The sequence below is a fragment of the Pholcus phalangioides genome, unplaced genomic scaffold (genome assembly GCF_987345545.1).
Source record: "Pholcus phalangioides strain wild (caught in Gottingen) unplaced genomic scaffold, Ppha-v1.0 ptg000016l_1, whole genome shotgun sequence".
Classification (NCBI taxonomy): Eukaryota; Metazoa; Arthropoda; class Arachnida; order Araneae; family Pholcidae; genus Pholcus; species Pholcus phalangioides.
The window spans coordinates 12329908-12352116 of NW_028301609.1; the positions used below are offsets into that span (position 1 = coordinate 12329908).

The following is a 22209-nucleotide window of genomic DNA, read 5'->3' on the forward strand; positions in this document are numbered from 1 at the left end:
AATTTTTTAGTGATTGTGGTTTCTGCGTTGTTTGTCTACCTGCCTGATGCGTAGATAATTTTTTAAAGGGACGTTAACTCGCAAAGAATATTTCACTTGAAAAACGATGTGTACCGTATTTTATAACGTAATCCGAAGATGCAAATTTCCTAATTTGAGAACAAATATCACAGTATATTCCGCAGCGGCGTACAATCCTCATTTCTGAATTTCACAATCACTGATAATGAAATTTTTAGGGATACGAGGGATTTGTTCGTCATGTTTTTGTAGGAAAAAAAATGTCGATTCTTCTACTCACATAAACACGCTTTATACACAAGGTGCTCTCTAATTTTCCTGATTTTACTCCAAGTTTTTGTGGAACGCACCTCGTGTAAAGCTGTAAAGCTTTAAAAAATTATTTCTATGTATTCTTAGCCGCCTCGTTGGGCATTTTGCCTGTTGTGGCCGAGTATTTGTATTAATTTTTAAAATAATTATTTCCATTCCAGTCACTCAGGGAGGAAAAAAAGCTACAGATTAGACGCGGCAGTATATAATCTACACCAGTGGTTCCCAACCGGGGGGGGGGGGGGTACGGGAGAGCATTTTTGGGAGTGCGAGATGGAAAAACAAGTACAACATGTTGACTGGTTATTCGGGAAAATTAATGATGATTAAAATTATGATGAAAATTGAATTTTTCAATTCCTAAAAAAATATGAATTAAACCACTATTTTGACGCCTCATCTTCTGACTTCTGCTGGCAGAAATGTGTCATACGAATTTTGCGTTGTAAAAGTTTCTTTTTCAATTAGCGATCGTACTTGTCTTCCATTTTGGTTGAGAAAAATACCATTCTTTACCTAAACTATTTCTTGGTTTGTTTACATTGGTACCTCGTGTTATTAGCATGTTGTGCTTAGAGTTGAAACTGTCGTGAACACACACGACTAAGGAAAAACGTCAAAAAATTCAGTGAAGTGTCAAAGAAACATTAATTTGTAGTTGTGGCTGAAATCAATAAGTGAAGAACTGTTTTTAATGAATTTTTTTTGTTACAAATCTCAAAAAAATGTAAAAAAATTTCAACTTTTTTTTCAAGTTTCGTTTTGGAATTAATTTTAAAAAAAAATGAAGCCAAAGTAAAATATTAGCCAAAGCCGAAAAGACATTAAGAAATAAAAAAAAAATTCATAGAAATTAATTTTGATAATTAATGTAATCAATTACACAAAAAAATGAATTTTCTAACAGATGAAAAACGTATTAACCAAGGGGCTGCGGGGAGGTAAGTCGCATTGTTCTGGGGGTGCGGGAAGGAAGAAAAAGGTGGAAAGGGGTTGGGAACCGCTGATCTACACTAAGAAATCTTGATATCTTTTTAACGTACCACCCATGGGTTACACGCGGGAAAATACGGCACCTATATGTGCCATACAACTATCAAATGTGAAAATAAAAAGGTTGTGGAGACAGGCATTTTCTTCAAAGAAATCCCCGAATGATAATGAAACTTCGGACAAAAAACTTGAAACTCTTCAAACTTTGAACTTCAAGGACAGTCTTCAAATAATAGTTTTTTACACAAGGGAAGACAGACGGGGATAGACTTTCAACTATTCCGAAGCGAGTCCGCGAGATTCAAGTAGATAAATATAAATAATAACATCCGAAAAATAGATCTGAAAATAATGGTGAAAATATGGAATACGATCTTTTTATTATTAGAAACACATGAATAATAACAACTCCGAGTAAAACGATAAACATCGCAACAGAGACTCATCATGATAAAAAGCAACATGTTTTCTTTTATACCTAACGTACATCTTTCAGAGTCCACACACACACACACACACACACACACACACACACACACACACACACACACACACACACACACACACACACAAAGACTCTGGTGCAGCCTTGACCTCAAAGACCCCGAAGGAAAAAAAATGACTTTGGGGCCTCAAAATCGACTTCTATTTTCCGAAGTTGGAAACAATGGTAGTCGAGAGAGACCTTTTCCTTTCACTGCAGGTCACCGAGAGAACAGGTCGGGGCCCCTCCGAATAACGCCTACGCCGTAATCGGGTCGAAATCCAGTGGAATGAATCTATTACCAGAAACAACGGACAATAGCGATGCAATACATTCGTTAGCCTTTTTTTTTCTATACATACGCGAAACGGAACATTTCATATCAAAATATTACAATCACGTGCGTTTCTAAAATTAGCGATTTCTCCTATACTTCGAAATTTAATAGATGGAATTTTTCAAACTTTCATAAACTTCTCAGGCTGATCAGAATTTTTTATTCAGCAGACTTGTCTGTCCGTATTTTGTCTGTCGGTATTTCTTTTTTTGCATTTTGTCCAAACGTTTCACCCACTATCCTGCTGTAAGTAACAGAGACACAATCACTTAACCATACTTGTACCTCGTTAACGTTCCTCTGGGGAATTTTTAACAAATTGGTGCACGCCGGAACGTGTTGCATGTGTATCTTATTTATTACGTGTTTATGTTGTTAAAATTATGCATATTCTGTGCTGTTATCTGTCTTAGATATTAGTGATGTACTGAGTTGTTAGAAATTCCGCATAGAAATGTTTACGGGGTGCATTTACGGTTATGCAGAAGTAGTTGTATGTATAGAGTCTCTTAAACGCCAGGCCTATCTCTCTGAGAAGGAATGACGTCACCTCTGAAATGTTTCGTCATGCAAGCAGGTAAAACGTCAGAAAAAAAAACTACAAGAAGTTCCAAACACGATCAAACATTTGGTAAAATCATTTGCAAGTGTATGGTGCGGCTTGAAGCTTTGCAAATGTTTGAACTAAAGCGAGTAGATTCTAAATTATTTGCGCAACATGGGATTTGCCCATGCAATTAATAACATGTATGATAGGGCTTGACAAAACGAAAAAAATTTAGGCGCCATCCAAATTTCTTAGAAGCCAAGCACGGTTTTTCTCAAGGAAAACAATCCTAAATAGGCCTAATGTTTTTTCGGCTTTTTGTGAACCCCTTTCCCACGTTAAAGGAAGACGAATTATGAAATTAGAAAGTTTTGTGACATCCTTAGACTCTGCTTTAGCCATCACCCTCACATATAAAAAATTTTAGGCGTCAATACCGACTTTGTAATCACCATGGTGATTTGGCACCTGAAATCCCTGATGTATGTCAATGTTTGAAATCACACGGCGAAGTTCGGAGAGGTTTAGCGATGGCGCCAGGGTTCATTGACAATACAGAAGATTGTTTCAAACGGACAAAAGTTATAGGATCAATAACTGCATCGTGTATGGGCAAAGTCTGCATCAATATAATCTTTGCGAAAAATATTTGATCGTGTGTATAGGACCCTTAAGAGGCCCAGAGACAAACAAAAAAACGGAAAGTTTCACAAATGCATCAGACGCCGACCACGAAAGCCCTTACACCAATAGAAAAAAATAACATCTTCCTCAATAAAACAAAAAGGTAGCCCATATAAATACAGAATACATCATATGTTAGCTCACCTGAGCATTTCCCCTACTGGTGGTGTCGTCACGATACAATCGCGCCATGACCAAAAATTACGGTACTTCGTGATCAATTAATTCCGGCACCAGAAAAGTAATTGAGATACGTGACGGTTAGGAAACACGTGATCATCATTAATTACTATCCACTGCTTCTTTTTTATTTGAACAGATTCCACTAACTCTACACGATGGTATCTCACCTGCTTGGATGTGACTACAGACATATACAAGGGTCACCTCAGGTGAAAAAATTAATGCTCTTTTATGATGTGGGACGGGATGAGGTTTATCATACGTTCCCGAAGGAATATGACTTTTTTCCTTTATGCAACACACGGCAAACCGTAAATGCTGGTTCGAAATACCTCGTTGAGTAAATTCAAATATGAAACGCGATTTTATTCATGATAACCAATTTGAAGGCCACATAATAAGGCTTTTTCTTTTTCTGTATGTCAACGAAGCGAAACGGTTTTTCCATTCTGAATGTATTTCAAGGGGATACACACACACACACACACACACACACACAGAACACAATATGCCTCTCAAGTGCTGCACGAACTATGAAAGCTCTGGTTCTCGACTCGAGACAAACCGATTAGCTATTTTTCACGCCTACTCCATTCCCTATATGAGGAAAATTCGTGACAGACTCGTGAAATATTACTTACCAAATAAAAAGCACGGTCACGAGAGCCGCTTGATGAGATGTGCAGTTCGAACTTACCATTGAGAGCACGATTTATAACAGAAACTCGCACTTTGCCTAGAAAAGGTGTTATTTTTATTTTTAAAAACTCCCATGTGAAAAAAAAAAAAAAATTCTACTTTTTATTAGACATGAGAAACGGCGTAAATTATAAAGAACTTATGAAATAATTTCTTTTTCAAACAGTATCTTTGATAAACTAGAACAAGACTTGCCAAATCAAAAAAATTTAAATATAGGCTCCAGCCAAATCTATCAAGAGTCAAAGAATAGGTTTAATCTCGAGAAAACGGTTTCAAGTAATGTTTTCTCGACACATTTCCGGGACTTCAAATACTTTTCCTAAACGAAAAGACACACTAGTTCATTAAATCAAAAAATTTTGTGTCATTCATACACTACAATTTAGCAATCACACTTTTTTACAGCAACGTTTCTCAACCTTTCTGAACTCAAGAACCACTAAAATGTCTGAAACAATTTTACGGACCACTTGTGTCCTGTACTACGGGGCATTCCTTTAATTTTGTTTGTTCCGATTTTTTTATACATTTGTCCCGTTTTTCCAACGATGCTTATTTGAATTTACAATATTTACTAAAACCGTCAATACACACTCACTGTTTAGTGTAGTGTAATTCTAAGGCCGGCATTACACTATAAAAGTTTGATAAAAATTCGTTTATAAAACTTGAAAAGTCCAACCAATAGGTGGATCAGTTAAGTTCTCTCGAATGTAAACGAATGTGCTTATTGGTTACATTTTTCAAGTTTTATGAAAAAATTTTATCAAACTTTTATAATGTAATACCGGCGTTAGAAAAGTTGGTTGATGGCACCCGATAAAACTTTAAAGACAGAGGGGCGCAGTAGTCCAAGATACTCGCCTAAAATACCAAAGTATGTTTGAAAGTCAAAAACTTTCCTGACGGGAAGGGACAACAGAAAAATCGACCACATAGAAAAAAAACACGTTAGATCGCTACCACAGGGAGTCTCCCACCGAGGGATAAGCGGACCGACCTCTTGGTGAGTAAAAAAAAATCTAAATATCGAAAGCTGCCGTTCAGAATGGGCGATAAATTGTAGGTCCCGGGCCCCATATGTGCAGCAAATGGCCGTGGTGTGACAAAAATGACCAAAAAAAAAACCAATCACAGTATTTCATAAGGAAAAACAAAACTGTTCAAGTGAAAATCTTGTGAACATGACGTTGTCATAAATGGCATCGTTAATCTTATGAACATGACGACATGACATAGTGTCGTCTATTTTTATTTTCAGTCACATCGAAATTTTTTTCTCTCCTGAACCTAGTAACGGAAAAAAGAATCTGTTTTTCCTCGATCAATCCTAACTGATACATACATCGAAATGATATAGAAAATGACCGTAATCCTTAAGTCATCATATCATCTGACATCCAAAGAAGAAAAAGAAAACAAACTGCGGAACAAAACAAAATTTTGAAAATGTACATATGTAGCAATTTCACGCTCCAAAGAATATATAAAACGCCAACTCGAGCGTGTAATAGTGACACACACAACAAAAATACGGTAAATATTATAATCTTCGATTTTTCTTCCTATTTAGAACAACACTTCAAAAAAGGGAGAAATATAGCAAAGTGATCTCGAAACAGAAGGAAAACTAATCCGAATGAAAGAAGAAAACTGATGCAATGCAGTTTTATGGTGCATCACGGATCAAATAAAATACGAACCATTTATGCAAATTTTATATTTTTATTGTACCGTACTTCCATAATATTATTGAAACGGTCATATTTATATAACTTCTCTCTCCAATCAGGGTTTAAACTGGATAAAAAATTCCTTTCGCAAAAAGCGAAAATGGGGGGGGGGGGGGGAAGCTTTAGCAAAATGCTGCAATGCTAATGTAATGATTGATGGTTGGATGTCTGCTCGTTTCTTACGTCCTGCACGCATTTTTGCGAAAAGTGGCCACTACTTTTTCGCATTCTACGATTTTCTTTCGCATTTTGCGAAAAATTCGACTGTAGCTTAAACCCTGCTTCCAATGTGCAGCTTAAAAACACATTCTCCCATTTGAAAAACTCTTTCTGCAGAGAGCAGGCACAGGCCTACCGCACGATACTTAAACTGTATAATGCTAAAATTCAGGGATCTGCCATTTCATCTCAAAATATGGAAAAAATAGCTGCTAGAGACGGAGACCCCCCCCCCCCTCAAAGTAAAAAAAAAAAAAAAAAAAAAATCAGTTTTCATTTAAAAATATCTTCGTAAAAAATTAAAATATCAAAAGAAAAACCTTCTGCATATATGTTATTTTAATCATTTCTTTAATTCAAATGTTTTTTAAAGGTTGGTAATTCGAAAATTCTCTGGAAGAAATCCCTTATGCCCCTTCCTAAAAGTCGATCGTGCGTACGTTCCAGATGGCAGCACCGCTTGAACACGAAACACACATAACTCTGATAACATAAATACGCTAATGAAACACATATGCACACACAACACGTTCCGGCATGTACTAATTATAGTAAATAGAAATTCCCCAGGAGAATGAGTATGAAGTGCATGTAAGGTTAAGCAGTAGTAGTAGTATAAAAGCGCAAAAGACTACGCACAAGTATAGGTTGACTAAAACAAATTTTTATTAGCCCCTTTGGACTAAATTTATTTCTTATTGCCCCCATTGTCTTAACACAAAGCCACTCTCCAAAATATATATATCATTGAGACCCTTTCTACTCAATAAACCGATTCCTGAATGAATTTGTGGAGTAAAAAAAAATTATAAGGTGGATCTGCGTACTCCGGGGCTTGATACCTATAAGCTCCCTTCTTGTAGGACAGAGATAACCTCTGTTCCACGGACCCTTTGGGCCAATAAGATGGAAGCTAGAGACACCTCCCCTACCAATAAAATGAAGGCCACGGACCCCTTTACAGAATAATATTCAGCATCTGATACTGCAAAAAAGACTGAGTCGAGAGTTTTCTCCTCAAAGAAAACGGACTCTCCAAAACCACCCACAGGGTTCGTGGACCCTTGGTTATATGGAGCTCCATGTATATTTTCTGGATTCACTTTTTCCCGCCTTATTTCACTCAAATGCGTCATATCTGCTTTTATCACTGGTCTCTCTAGTCCCTTAAATCATCTGCAATAGAGCTCCCCTTTACTTGATTTTTATCTGTAGTCGTCCCACTTCCAGAATATCACAGGTCCACTAGTCTATAGAAGAACCATATCAAAGCTTTGAACCGGCACATGTCGATATCTATATGTGTGATGACTAAATTGAAGTCCATTTCCACCAACATAGGAAAAGATCACCAGGAAAGCACGAAACAAATTATTTAGGTGGTTTTTCCCAGACAAAAAGCATTCTTTATTTTTGGGAAGTATGGCTAGCGCGTAATTTTTTTTCCTTCGATTTATCAAGCCCTGTTTATGATCATGTCTGAGCTCTTGAAAAATTTGGCTGGCGTCTATGTATTTTTTTTTCATATGTCAAGACTTGTTTTAATGTCCAGAGATGCCGCTGACGCGCTATAGCGCTTCAAATACCCGGAATTTCGAGAAAGGATGCATAAAAATTTGGTTCTTTAGTAATAGACAGTGAGAGTAAAAGAACCTCGTTATAAGTTGGAAAATTAATCTTTTTTTCAATGAACCTTTGGACTGAACATGTTTTTAGAAATGAATTATTCATTTGATTCATACCAGTGAATGGTTATGTGGGGGGAACCATGTGTGTGCTTAATTTTTTTTTCGAGAGGTACTCACTCTTACCCAAAAAGGACCCAGATTCGGCCAATAACCTGCTGGGTCTCGGGACCCGGTAAATTAGAGTACAGCGGCATCTCTGGCTATCACTGTATAAGAAAGAATTGAAACTTTCAGATTGCTTTCTTCTTTATTTCCTGAAGATTTTTACAGATAGAAAGGAAAGAAAAATGGTTCTATAATTTACGGATTGTCTTCAGCTAAGACGAAAGGGTTGTCTCCCAGATTCTTTCTTCTTGTTCTTTAACGAACAAAAGTTTAACGAACTTTTTCGTAGAGATGGGAAATGACCTTGAGAAGAGTAGAAAAGAGAAAGATACTCTTCTGCTATATAATGATAATAACAGGGCACTTTTTTTTTCGCACGTAACCGCTGCAACGAGATGCATAGAATCTTGACCAACAGCTATCGATAGAAGTAGCTTCTTATATCCATCTAATACGTGCAAGTTTGTGAGACCGGAGACCGGGTGAGTAGGTACTAAAACGGCTTTTGGGCACACCAGAGAATGCACCGAACAAATTCGTTATTCGTAGTGCGTTTTATTCCAACTTTCATCAAGGTGCCCGACACCTTAAGCAACGTTCTTGAGAAATTCATTTACTATTATTCAGCAGCGTTTCTCAACCTTTCTAAACCCAAGGCCCAGTTAAATGTCTGAAACGATTACACGAACCAGTAACTTATGGTGTGACCATATGACGCGTATTTTACGGGACCTTCTTGTTTCAACGCCAATACGATTGTTCCGTTTTTTCAACGAAGCTTGTTTGAATTTGTGATCTTCCATGAAGATAACTTTTATCATTTTAAATTATTTATAAATTTTATTACGATATTTATAGGCATAACTATGAATATTCTCATCTTGAATATTTATCACGTTTTCAATTTTTTTCCATGAACAACATTTAAATTCACTGCGACTTCTAATAGTTCATTTTCCGGCCAATGGTAATATTAAAGGTGATTTTACCCCCTTATGGCAACGTTTATGGTGACAAATGGCGATGTCATGTATTTTTCCGTATTTAAGATTCGAATTTCCGGTATTTTTCTCAATGATGTATGACGCAATGTGGTGATGAACGTTTTCTTCATGAAATGCATTTTTGTTTACTGCGATTTTGATCTTTAATTTCTACGCCCTTCAGCAATTATAGCTAGCAATAATCAGCAAAATCTATCGAAAATTGTATTTTTTGGCTACAATTAGCAATATCCCTTATTCTGAATCGCGATTGCCAGTATTTTTCTTCATGAAATATGGTTACCCAAAGTATGAATGTCTAATTTTTTTATACTAATAGTTGCAGCAATTAATATATTCTAATAAAATTGAATAATTTTTCATTTAATTGGAATTAAATTACCAAGTCTGCCTGAGGACCGCTAATTGAGAAACGTTGCTATATATAGCTTTGTTTATGTCGATTCACAATTGTGGAGTTCATCTGAGATATGAAATGCGTTCTCTTTTGTTTCTTCCCCTCAATCCTTCATGCCGATATATTAGTTACCCCTCCCCTATTTTTCTTAAATGGAATTCAGGTTCTCCAGAAAAAAAAAAAAAGGTTAGTATAAAAAAAACAATCAAAATTATTTTTAAATAATGTTCTTAGACCCAACGGTTTACCAAACAATGCACCTGGCGGCGATTTTTTTCATCAACAAACATGAAGGCTAGTCAAACATTCATGTATTTGATACGTATTCTGATAGTACTCGGATCCCTAATATGATTTTTTTTTGGTAAAATTATTTGGGACTTTTACTAACAAGAGAAAAGCCCGCTTTGCCATCAATTGCAAAACCTCGACTTTGACCCAGGAAGAAAAGATAGCTTTGTCAACGTGGGAGTTGAAAAAAAAAAAAACGATTGCGACGTTTCGGAGACATCTTATGAGAGAGCAATGTGTGAAGTTAAGATGAAACATAGAGATAGAACAAAAAAAAGAAACGTTTTCCTGTATGGTATCAAGATTCAATACGATATAGCATACCTCTGAGCAGGTGTAAAACAGGACTGGACAAATCGCAAAAAAATCTAGGTGCCAGAGAAAAATTTTTAAGCACCAAAAAAATTTTTACCCGGAGAATAAGGTCCAAAATGATGCTTCTTTTGACTTTTTCAGGGCATAGTGACCCTCTTTCATGTTAGCAGATATGCTGCTATAAATTCTAAACATTTTCTGCTACTCTCAGCCAGCAATTTAGTAAATACACAAAGAAAATTTTAGGCATCAATACTAATTTTTTAGTCGTCATGGCGACCTGACCCCTGAGATTTGTCTAGCCCTGACGTAGGGTAACAAGATGGAAGAGGAAAAAGAACATCTCCATCAAGAAAACACTGGAATACCCTTCTTCTGCAATTATTGTATTAGTAGAGAAGGATGTAAAAACAAGAAAAAGTGAAAACTGGCTGCTTACGTAGAGATACTGATTTTTTGAAAAATTTTATTTTTGTCTCTACCGGAACTCGAACCCGGGTAGTGATTACTCGGGGCAGCCTAATGGCAATAACAGTTGTACCAGGCAAGTGATCTCTGATTCATTCTAATTAGTGGGCTATGTAGATAATCGTGCATATACTGAGCTTGGTGCGATTCTCTCGGCATCCGAATACGAGAGTCCTGGTAGAGACAGAGATGAATTTTTTCCAAAAATCACTACCTTTACATAAACTGCCAGTTTTCACTTTTTCCTTGAATTTCTGTGTTCAAAAAGTTTTAAGTTTGCAGTATATTCCAGGCAATGGTTCTCAAAGTGTGTGCGTCCAAGTGCTAGGGCATCGCACCAAGCTGAAGATATTCATGTGCACCTACATAGCCCACTAATTAGAAGGAATGTGTTCACATTCCCTGTACAACTGTTATTGCCATTAGGGTGCTTTGGGTCTCAACTGGTTGGATCAAACTAAATTTTAATTATTTAATTTTATGATATGTTTACTAAATCCGGCTTTACCTAGGGCAGGCATGTTCTTAACCAGAGGTCCAATGACCCCTTGGGTATCCTCGGAGAGATTTCACGGGGTACGTGAGCTTTAATAAGAAAACAACTCACTGCTTTTATATTGATTTTTTTTTTGCATATTATTTTGCAAAGGGGTACTCGACGTTAATTTTATTGGCACAGGGGGTTAGTGAACTTGATGTTATTGTTATTGGTATAAATGATTCGTGGAGCCTAAAGGGTTAAGAACCCTCTGATCTTGGGCAAGTGAGACGCGATTGTCAAAAGTTTGTGAACCACCGCTCCACGTGCTCTTCAGCGGTACCTTCAACAATATTTTCTCCAAAAACATCTCGCGGCACCCCCGCGACGTAGAAATAAAATTATTATTCCTGAGTAAAACCTATGTGTATTTTATCACGATATCACATTTTTTTTTAAATAATCTGCCACAACACACCACAAGACTTTAAAATCAAACAGAACTTCAGTTTATGCTCAATAAACAATTTTTTCCGGTCATATATTTTTTGGTTCAAGTCGGCTGTACGTTTCTACAACTAAAATATTTATAGAAGGAGCCTAAAAACTAGCATTATGATAACGTGAGTCTTTACCAACGCCATATTGTTTCGTTTCTTATCTTTACTTACATAGATAAGAAATCATTGCCATAAGGTCCTTATTTAATATTTTTGTAGAGAAAAGTATGTACTCCAAGAGCTCCGTGATAAGAACAGGGCAACCAAAACCACTCCTTGACAAAAGAAAAAGAAGGATAACAGCTCACCACACTCTTCACTTTTTTTTTAGTACTTATATTATTAATAATACTTAAAGCAACACCGCAAGTTCCACTAATATGTATAAAATTTGGTTTTTGCAATCCCATGCCTCAAATGGATAAATTAATAACATTAAACAAATATGTATATGAAGGGCGATTAAGTAACCCTTTACCTATTTTTATGGCGACCTAGAGTCGTACTTCCAATTATAAAAAGTAACCAAATAAAATGTAGAACTCTGATATGTAATTCATTCATGTTTCAAGGGTGTTGTATAGCTATTAAAATACAAAAATTAACTGTTTTTACCGAAACCCTGTGCTCGAAAACCCAATTAGAAAGTTGTTGCCCGGTCTCTCCTGATGCCAACTAAAAAAAAATTCTATGTTTCTAAGTGCAATATTCGCTGAGATGTTTTTGAATTAAAAAACTGATAAAAGTTGGGAAAGAACAGTATAAGATAGGGAAGAAGCCTTTTTTTCATTATTTCCCCCATCTTTTTTCAATTTTTAAACTCAAATATCTCAGCGAATATTGCACTTAGAAACGTAGAATTTTTTTGTTGGCTTCAAGAGAGGCAGGGCAAGAACTTTCTAATTGGAAGTTAGAGAACAAGGAGACCGTATAAAAAGTTACAACCCTTTGTAACATGAATGTTCTTTCTTTCTTTCTTTCAAACCGAGCACAACTCAGGTCTATCACCATTTATGGGTGTGATTTACTACCTAGTGAGTTGTGCCGGAAGTGTAACTGTGTGTGTGTACCTAACAGAGTTTCTGAGTGCGTACGTAGTATGTTGTTTGATTTTCAGTGCTGCCATCTGTATTTCAGAAGGGAAGTGACTGATGTGTTATAATTGAATTACATTTGTATTGTTTGTAGGTCTGTTGCTCTCTGTGGCGAGACTTTTTACAGAGGAGATCGGCTCGCCTTCGCCCCTTGAAGTTGGGAAATACAGAATACCAACTTCAACCGACCACCACTATAATTCAACAGCGCATGAGAGCATGTGTCCAGCCCCTGGGAGCATGCGCTTTATTCTGATCAACCATCGGCGATTATCAGTCGACCAGCAATCCAGCCCAACATGAGAGAGGCTGAGTTAAGATGCTACTTGCATCTTTAAGGTTCAAAGAAAGGTCAAAGCCACTGATGTTAGAGCACCAAAGTGGTTGTGGTCAGCGGTGCGACTTGCGCCAAAGTGACTATTTGGATCAATAATTTAAATTTCTCCCTGGTACAAAGTGTTGGCTACCCTACTCTATCCTAGAGTAAAATTCGGAAAGGAGAATTGCTATAAGATCACCCTGCATATCTAAAAAAAAATCGAACTACCATCGTTATCGATTCGATTTTTTCTTTTTTTCTTATCACTCGCTGATTTTGGAAAAGACCAACCGCGAATTGTGTACGTTTTGAGGTCCCACGTTGTAACCCGGGGAAACCGAGAAAATCAAATAAAAATGAGGCCTTCCGCACGTGGCCACTGGCCAGAGGGAGTGAGACAGACATTGTCAAGAAATGTGAGCACGGAAGGAGGCTTTTAAGCTTCCTTGCTTTAAAAAACGTTTTAAGCGCATACAAGAAATGCATATTAATTAATCATATTACCCCGCCCCGCCTCTATGCTATGAACTTGCTAATGTACCGTGTGATCTAATTTACCGTTCCGATCCTACGACGTAACAACACTACCGGGATACTTACTTTAACGAATCTAATTACCCAAATACTGTATCAAGAAATACAGTATGCATGCATGACATCATATTGAGAAGTCTCATTGAAGATTCGATTCTTCAATGACAATATTTAATGGTACCGAATCACTGTGATATTCAATCTTGTTAATCGCCATGGCTGACTTTGACTTTAATATGGGTAAATAGACATTTTACCAGAGTCCACAAAGTATTAACAAAAATCCACAAAGTATTAACAAAAATCCACAAAGTATTAATAAAAATCCACAAAATTTAACAAAAATCCACAAGTTTAACAAAATATTCGCTGACGTAAAGAAAAGCTTTGTCATGAGTTAGGGGCGGGGATAGCCTATTACTTTACGCAGTCACCTGGTGCCCCTCGACTCTCAAGTCGGTGACCCCCAAAGCCTCTTAGATAGAGGCCAAGAAGCACTCTAGTCTAAGAATTGAAATATCACAGGCGCTTTCAAATCCAGACTTTCAAATAAGTACTTGCGAATTGCCTCAAATATTTGCAAAATTTATGGCAAGAATTTTTACAAATATTGTACGTGGCTTGAGCAATCTCTGGCACCAGGTCACCATGGCCACTAAAAATTTGTAATGACGCTTAAAATTTGCTTTGTGTGGATATTAAATGTACGATTAAGTTATAAAACACTATGTAGGAATGTTTACTAATTAAAAACCATGCATATGCCTCGTCCATATTCCTCTGCGAAATTTCTAACGAATTGATACATGTTGGAATGTACGTGTACGTGTTGTGAACCTAATGAGAAATTTGCTTCAGTGTAATGCTTGTTAGAGAAAATCACTCTCCAAGGGAAATCCTAACATTTTTCGCGTCAAAGAAAAAAAATGGCATGGTGATGACTAGAATTGTAAAATTTTGGAAAAAAAAGACATTTAAAAACCAGCCACTTCCAAGGACAAATGCCACCTTATAATAACGCCTTCGCTTATAAGAAAAACAATGGAAAGGTTATAGTGTATCAAAAAAAAAATTAGCAGAGGAAAAATTAACAACTTGAATTCGGAGGTTGTCAGTACAGAGGGAAAATGTCCACTATCTCAGTGGGAAAAACAAACACAATAAAAGCAAGAATTATAACGGATGGGGAAGAAAATAAGCTGCACACAATATAATTTTTATTATTGTTATTATTATTTTCTTCGGTCCACTGGATGTGGTGGAGAAGGGGAATCGGCCAAAACTCGATCACGCAATGACAGGAAATGATACCGTTTAACTGCGAAAAAGAAATGAACTCATAAGAAGACATCAGACTATGGATCTGATCTCCATGATGTCTTCGGAACACTCCCCTGCAGCAACAACAACAAGACCTTGTAATACTTATTGGACGCCCCACTATCCGATCCGGTCATGCATATCCCCTAGATATCCACACAATGTCAGTGTCATCTTCCAATGTTATAGCCCTTATCAAAATGCAATGATCGAGTATCATTATAACTTAAGCACTTGAGATATCCAACTACTTTTCTTAGCACTTTTTCGTAAAATGTACTGGGATGAGAGAGAGAGAGAACGTTAATAACATTTTTTGATGGAGAGTCTCAAAATGGTGAAAACAATAAAAATTTTGGACTATCGCAGGGCCCAACTTTGACTGGAGAAGGAGGGGGGTGCGGAACAGACATTTCAGATTTCTGGGGAATAAAAAAGCTATGGAACTTCCCAGATTCCCTTCATTTCATGTTTGCGCCTAGGGCCGTGTTAAATTTGGGACCGTGCTCCAGAAATCCCTCAAATAAAGCAAAATTAGGGTTCCTCTAGCCAATATCATATCTCCCCTTATGCCAGAAACATGAATGTGCAAATTTCAAAAACTTGGGAAATAACGTTCGAATCAAGGAAATGGATATTTTCTGGATGTTATGCCGAGATGAGCTCGGAAAGAAAAGTTATCTGGTCTCCACCGGGACTCGAACCCAGACCTTCTTGGAAATCGGGCAAGCATATTACCATCTACACCACTGGAAACATGACCCTGCCTTCCTTACTTCACGCACTGAGACGTGAGGCGCTGAAGTAGAGGCAGTAGTAGTAGCCTCTATTAACTTCAGCAAATTTCCTTTAAGAGTTCACTTCGGCATATATCTAGAAAATATCTGTTTCCTTGATATATTTTGCTGAGAGGAAAAAAACTGCTACTGCCCTGCATCTAGGAGGCAACGAGTTTAAAAGCCGTCAATCACCGTCCCGACCTTCAGAACCCCTCTGGGAGGTAATGATCAGCCTTCCCGTTATTGCATGGTATAATGGCTGACTTGAATTTTCTCGAGGGATACTTCATCAGATGCCAGAATTTCCTCGTTAATGATGGAAGAAACACACCACCTATTTCGTCAGCTTGGACAGGCTTTATTAACCTGTCGTGACAAAACTTTCAACACCCAGCCGAAGGGCAGTGTCGTCCTAACGCATGGACCCATCCGGGCAGGTCCACAACTAAGGAATAGCCATGTCTGGTGTCCTGGACCAGAGGGGATCACAAATTTCGCCACATAATATCTCCTTAAACATCAGAAGGGGGAACCAAAACGCGGGCATGCCCCGGCTGACCGGGCAACTAGTTGCGGCCCTGCTACCCAGTCACGGCCCAATGGCCTCACGGAAATGAGATGCTGTAGACATTTTCGAGAGAAAAAGCATGTAAATTGATAAACAAACTTTTTTCTTAACTATCTACGGACCTCCTATTAAAACGGCCCTGTCTTCCTTATAAAGGAGGCCATGGGGGCTGACAATATATTCCCACCATGCTCCCCCCTGAAGGTGGGGAGCTGAAAGAGCTCAGAGCGACTCTATAAATTTATAAAAACAGAGGCCAATGAAAAGTTAGGCTTTGGGCCCACCAGATTCTAGCGCAAAAGCAGTTTCGCGTCTTAGCACATAAACCCACCACGGCACGGCCCAGGGACCTCGAAACCAGAGGAGCTGAGGGGGCTGGAAATGTTGCCAGCCGTCCCGTATAAACGGGACTCAATCCCGTATGTAGCAGTTTCCAGAGCCATGGCTCTCACATCCTTGAGCATGGCCCCTAGGCCGGAATCTTTAGCGAGCCCCAAACCAGACTTTTCACGGCCCTTTCTATAGTGAATTTATAGCATGAAAAACAAAATACGATAGTAATTGTCCCGGGTCTCAGGGCTGGAGCCCTGTCAGCCCCACCCTTGTGTTGGCCATGTCCGGCGTCCATGCAGAGGAGCATCATGAAAATGAGATTCCCTTACAACATGCATGCTCAACCCATGGTCCGCGAGCCAAACCCCATCCTCAGAGTCATCTAATATGCCCCCCCCCACGCTACACCAAACATAAATTCGTAAAAATGAACTAGGCGGAACATTACCAGATCACTTGAGTGACCCACGGTGCAGTTCCACATCACCCACATCACTTAGCTGGCTTAGGGCGCTGTTCCAGATCACTTAAGTGTTCCGCGGTATATTCCCAGATAACCTAAGCGATCCGCGGAACGTTTAAAAATCATTTAAACAGTTCGCGGCGCATGTCTAGATCACTTCAGTGATCCGTGGCACATTTCCAGATCACTCAAGCAGCCCGGACCGCATTCCCAGATCGTTTGAGTGACCCACAGCACATTTATAGATCACTTTACTGACCTGGGATGCTGTTTCAGATCACTTAAGTGGCCCGTGGCACATTCTCACTTTGATGTCCTCGCTGTCCAGAGAAATTTCCGGGAGAACGCATGTAAATTGACAGGCGAACGTTTCTTAGCCAACTATTAGGGCCTCAGAAAAATCACTTCACTCGGGGGCCCATGATACTCTCAAGAAGGCCTTACTGCAGAATGTGGTGCCACATGCCCCGCATCTCGCAGCAAGGACCCTAGGCTGGGATCTTTAGCACCCCCCCCCCCCCGCCAGACCATGCCTGTCATGGGGGGATCTTTGTAGCATGGCGAATTTTTCGTGTGAAAAAAAGAAAAAAAATAGGTAGGAATCGTCTCCCAGCCCGGAGCAGTGCCGTCTTAAAGCATGGGGCCCACCCGGGTACAAACGGGGGCCTGAAGAGAAAGGGACGTCACAAAAATTAGATCTGACTGAAATTTCCGAGAGTAAGCATGCAAATTCGCAGGCAAGCATTTTTAGCCAGGTAGGGCCTCAAAAAACTTACTTCGCCCGGAGGCCCATGATGCTTTCGACTACCCTGGGGTGCAGCCTTGTTAGCCTCTAAGCTTGGGGAGTCATATTTCACGCACTAATCAAATCCATTAGATTCGATTGGACAGACACTGGTTCAGGCCCCGGGCCATTATTCTTGTGGCACCTCTTGAAAGAATTATGCAAACTGGGTGAAAATTTTTGTTGCGTCTCCCCCCCCCCCCCCCATTCAGTTCAGGGCACTGCCCCGGTTGTCACAGCCTAACCACGGGTTTGCACAGATTGCTGTCCTCGTGGTCACCATTCCGAAAGTAAACAAACAAAACCTTTTGGGACTCGGCCTAGGGGCGGCTCCTGGGCCGACAATCGTACGGGGCGCCACTCTAGGAGGGGTGCCGAATATGTGTTGAAAAGGTTAAAAAAAACATTGTTAAGGGGGGCCGCCAAAAATTGAGTTCCGCACGGGCAGATTTTCTTCCTCAAGCTGCCCCTGCTTGAGCCCGTATAAACAAGGAATGAAACACACAAAAATTAAATGGAATAAACATAAATAAAATAATAATAACATTCTCACCTCAGCTACTAAAATTCCATCTTTCTTGACTATAATCCCAGTTCCAGGGGCGAACCTTATTTCGACACCGGGATCGATCCTGAGGATCGAGCCAGCCTCGACGATCACGTCCGACCTCACTTCGTAGGGCCTGTCGAGGACTAGCAGGTTCTTCGAACCCCTGATGAAGCCTCCCAAGTCGTATGGGAACTCGCCCAGCGCGAATCCACACAAATTATTGCACAATATTGTTATCAACAACAGCACTTTCATGATGACGGGCATCGGCTGTGCTAGAGCACAACAAAATACACACACCTCACAATTAACTCTTCTTCTTCTTCTTACTTAGGCTTGAAAAAACACCTCTTATATTTTCTTCATAAACACTCAAACATCAACAAAAAAAAGTGAAAGTCCTTTGACTCGTTTTTCAGATGGTCCTCCTCATCATCATCGTCGTCGTCTGGCCATTTTCGTTCCGATCACATTGTTTTCACGGTGTAAACACGTTACTTTCCTCTCATTATACACGCACATAATACAAAAATTATTAATCGAAGCAGACGACACACAACGAAATACGATTTTTTTCTCTTTTTTTCAACAGAAGTAAACAACAGAATATTCTACAACATGGGCGTTGTTACTCGCCTAGCAGCAATATTCATCGTTACCCGTGCCGTCTGCTGCCTTGTATTCAAGTGAAGGGGAATAAAAAAAAAGACAACAAAATACTTACCTGTTTCCATATGGGATTGGGGGGTTACCATAATATTCCCAACTTTTGGCGACGATGGATTTCGCGCCAAGATTACTTTCCGAGGGAAAGTTTTTTAAAAAAGAAAATATAACACGAAATTCTTTCTCGTGTTCTATTTTTAATTAATTTATTCAGTTTTTAATACATTTTTATTTATTAAAAACGTTATATAATTCTTTTTGAAGCATAAATCATTATTTTGAAACAAAAAATTCTAAATTTTATAAATGAGCTAGAAAAATAAATTGAATTTAGAATTTTTTGAAGAGAAAGGAAGAGAAATCTTGTATATATATATAATATACATATACATCATTTATTATACATAATATGTATATATAATTTATTATATGTAATATGTACAGTTGAATCCCGTTATAATTAACTCCAAGGGACGGAAGAAATCAATTTGATATAATGAATATATTCGTTATACAGGAATTTCTGATTTTACGAATTTTAACATTTGTTTAAAAAAATTTCGTTGTAGCGAAATTTGGTTATAAGGGAAAGGTCACTTACCTGCGTACTAGATGATAAAAATAATAATAAATGTTAAATTTTAAAAATAACTCAAACCAACTCGAAGCAATTAGGCATTGAATTTTTTCCGATATAATTGTACTTATTCAACATATTTGAAGCAGATAACATCAAGTTGTTTTTTTTTAAATTATAACAAGTATTGTGGAAGCTGAAGGAAAGATAAAAGTCCTGTAAAATACATATACGCGTGATCAAACACGTGCAATAAGTCGAATCCCGTTATAACGAACGCCAAGAGACCGGAGGAATCACTTTGTTTCGTTACAAAGAATTTTGTTACAAAGGAATTACAGGTACCTAGCATTGTTCCTATGTAAACTTATTTGGGGGATTAAAAAACTGTTCGTTGAAACGAGATTTTTGCTATAACGGTATTCGTTAAAACGGGATTCGACTGTACTTGAAACAAATGCCTGAAAGATTTCGCATCCGAAAGCACATGCGAAATGCAAAGAGCAAAGACTTTTCTCATATGAATGGGCTGGTAATTGGCTCATTTCGGGAATGAATGTCCTGAAACCATGTGTTTCTGGAAAATGTTTTGAACGAATGTCCTGTACATACAACTACATACATCTTGAAAATTTAGTCTATTCTTTTTTTTTTTCTATGGCATCATGACAATTCAAACTGTCGTTTGAATTTTAAATTCCAACTGATTTTTCAAAAATGTTGAAAGAGTAGATGAAGATATGCCGTATTACAATGCCACATAGTTTTTATTTACTACAGCATCAACTTCAAAAATTATCTTAAGTGTCCACTTAAATGCTCTAAAGTTATGCTACGAGTCACTTAAGCTATCTATAAAGGTGCTGCTTAGTTCGTTTTTACAAATTTAGGTTTGATGTGGGCGGGCCACATCAGATAACCTCGAGAGCCACATTTGGTCCGCGGGAAATGGGTTTAGCATATATAACTTAGAGGGTGGGTCGCAATGAATTTTTTAGAAAGAAATTTTGAGTTCTTAGCCTTCAAATACGTAGCATTGAAATCAACAGAAATTGATTATAATAACATATAAAGGTATTTCTTCCGGTATTTTAATTATTTTAAAATATTTTTTTGCATAAATTTTTTTTTATTGCCTGGATCCCCCCCCCCCCCATAACCACCACCTCGCGCATACGTCTCTGATCCCAATATGCGTTAGGAGGCGGGGGCAGAGCTGACGAAATTTTGCTGACAAGGGGGGTCAAAAATGGATAAATATCTGCTGACGTAAGTAATACTTGAACGGCCCGTTATTGTGTTGGTAAAGCCATACGCATGGTAATTTTATTTTTATTACTGTATAAACTGTAATTACTTATTATTCGAATAATTTTCTAGGTTTATCTTCAATAGAAAACTATTACGTAGATGTGAGTAACTTTTTTTCATATTCATTCAATGGGATTGTATTTGTATTTACATTATTTTCAATAATTTTCGGCATGTGCTAGATTTTTTTCGGACTGACAGGATGACCCATAGCTCAAGAATGGATTCGTTTGACGAATCATGTTCGGGTCGGGAGCAAGGCACCGGAACCTGGGGGGGGGGGGGGGGGGGGGGAATTTAAAGCTACTTCGCCCCCCCCCCCCCAAAAAAAGTTAATGAATGAATGCAATGCAATACAACTCCTCCACTGCTGCGTACGGGCTCAAGCATTACCTCCTAGAGATACATTATACACTAGAGAGATGTATCTCTAGGAGGTAATGAGAGTAAGGCTCGAGTCCCATATATAAGGGACAACTGCAACTTCCAGATACCCCTGAATTTTCTTCATGTTGGTGCCTGTGGTTGGGACTCATAGCTTAAGAGCCCTAGCTGTCAGTGGAATTGAGCGACCCATTTCGAAAGCCCCCCTGTGATCCAAGTTTGGGTTGCGACCCATAGGTTAAGAAACTCTGCTTTATTTTTTAAAATTACTGTAAAAATATACAACTAAATTTATTGAAAAAAAATCGACTGTTTTTCAAATTTTATTTGAAATTCGTTTTTCCTATATATAATATAAACTTTTCAAAATAATAATTATAAAAACAGGTAAAATATTTTATGTTCCCTAAAAATGAGCCAATAAATAAATAAGCGATAAGTCACAATGTATGGCAACATAGAACTACAAACTTTTCGAAAAACGGATGGGGGGGAGGGGGGGGGGGAAAGAAAGAGTGGTTGATCACGTGACCTAATCCGAGTGGATGACGCCAACCACGCCAACAGGTATGAGATTCATTTCTCGCGATGAATATTTCTTCCCCTCTATCAACCAATCAGAAGCCGTCCCTAACAGATTTGAAAATTACTTTTCTCGTGCTTTTATTAAATAAAGGAGAGGAATGCGTGTGGGGATCTCTATTATGCTATATATACTTATTAAAATATAAATGAGGCACACAATGAAAAAATGTGCGTAAAGGGAAACGAATTGGAAAAGATTATTATTTTCTCCATTGACTGTGCTACAGGTGCATTATTGCCTCTTCTTTTTTTATTCTATTGTCGCTCAGTGGGGAATATTTCTATGATATTACATTGGATCCCCCATCGCGCGACACACACACAAAAGGCATATTACATGAATGCAAAGGGTGAAAGTGCAGGAAGTGAAAATGCAGCTGAAAGAAAGTGTTGTCACATCTATAGAGTTTGTGTCTCGTGAAAAAGGCATGAATCGCTATACAGTAGAACTTGGTTGATTAGAGTTTGAGATAATCCGAAC

General features: G+C 38.3%; 1 protein-coding gene across 1 annotated transcript in view; it reads right to left on the reverse strand.

The window, feature by feature from the left end:
- The window catches only part of bark (C-type lectin domain-containing protein bark beetle), an 85850-nt gene extending 66935 nt beyond the window's left edge, over positions 1-18915 (reverse strand). Inside the window, exon 1 of the mRNA XM_089245617.1 lies at positions 18209-18915. Within this exon, the coding sequence (XP_089101743.1) occupies positions 18209-18472 (264 nt within the window). The 5' untranslated portion in view covers positions 18473-18915. The remainder of the gene's footprint in view (positions 1-18208) is intronic.
- Between the last annotated feature and the right edge of the window lie 3294 nt (positions 18916-22209).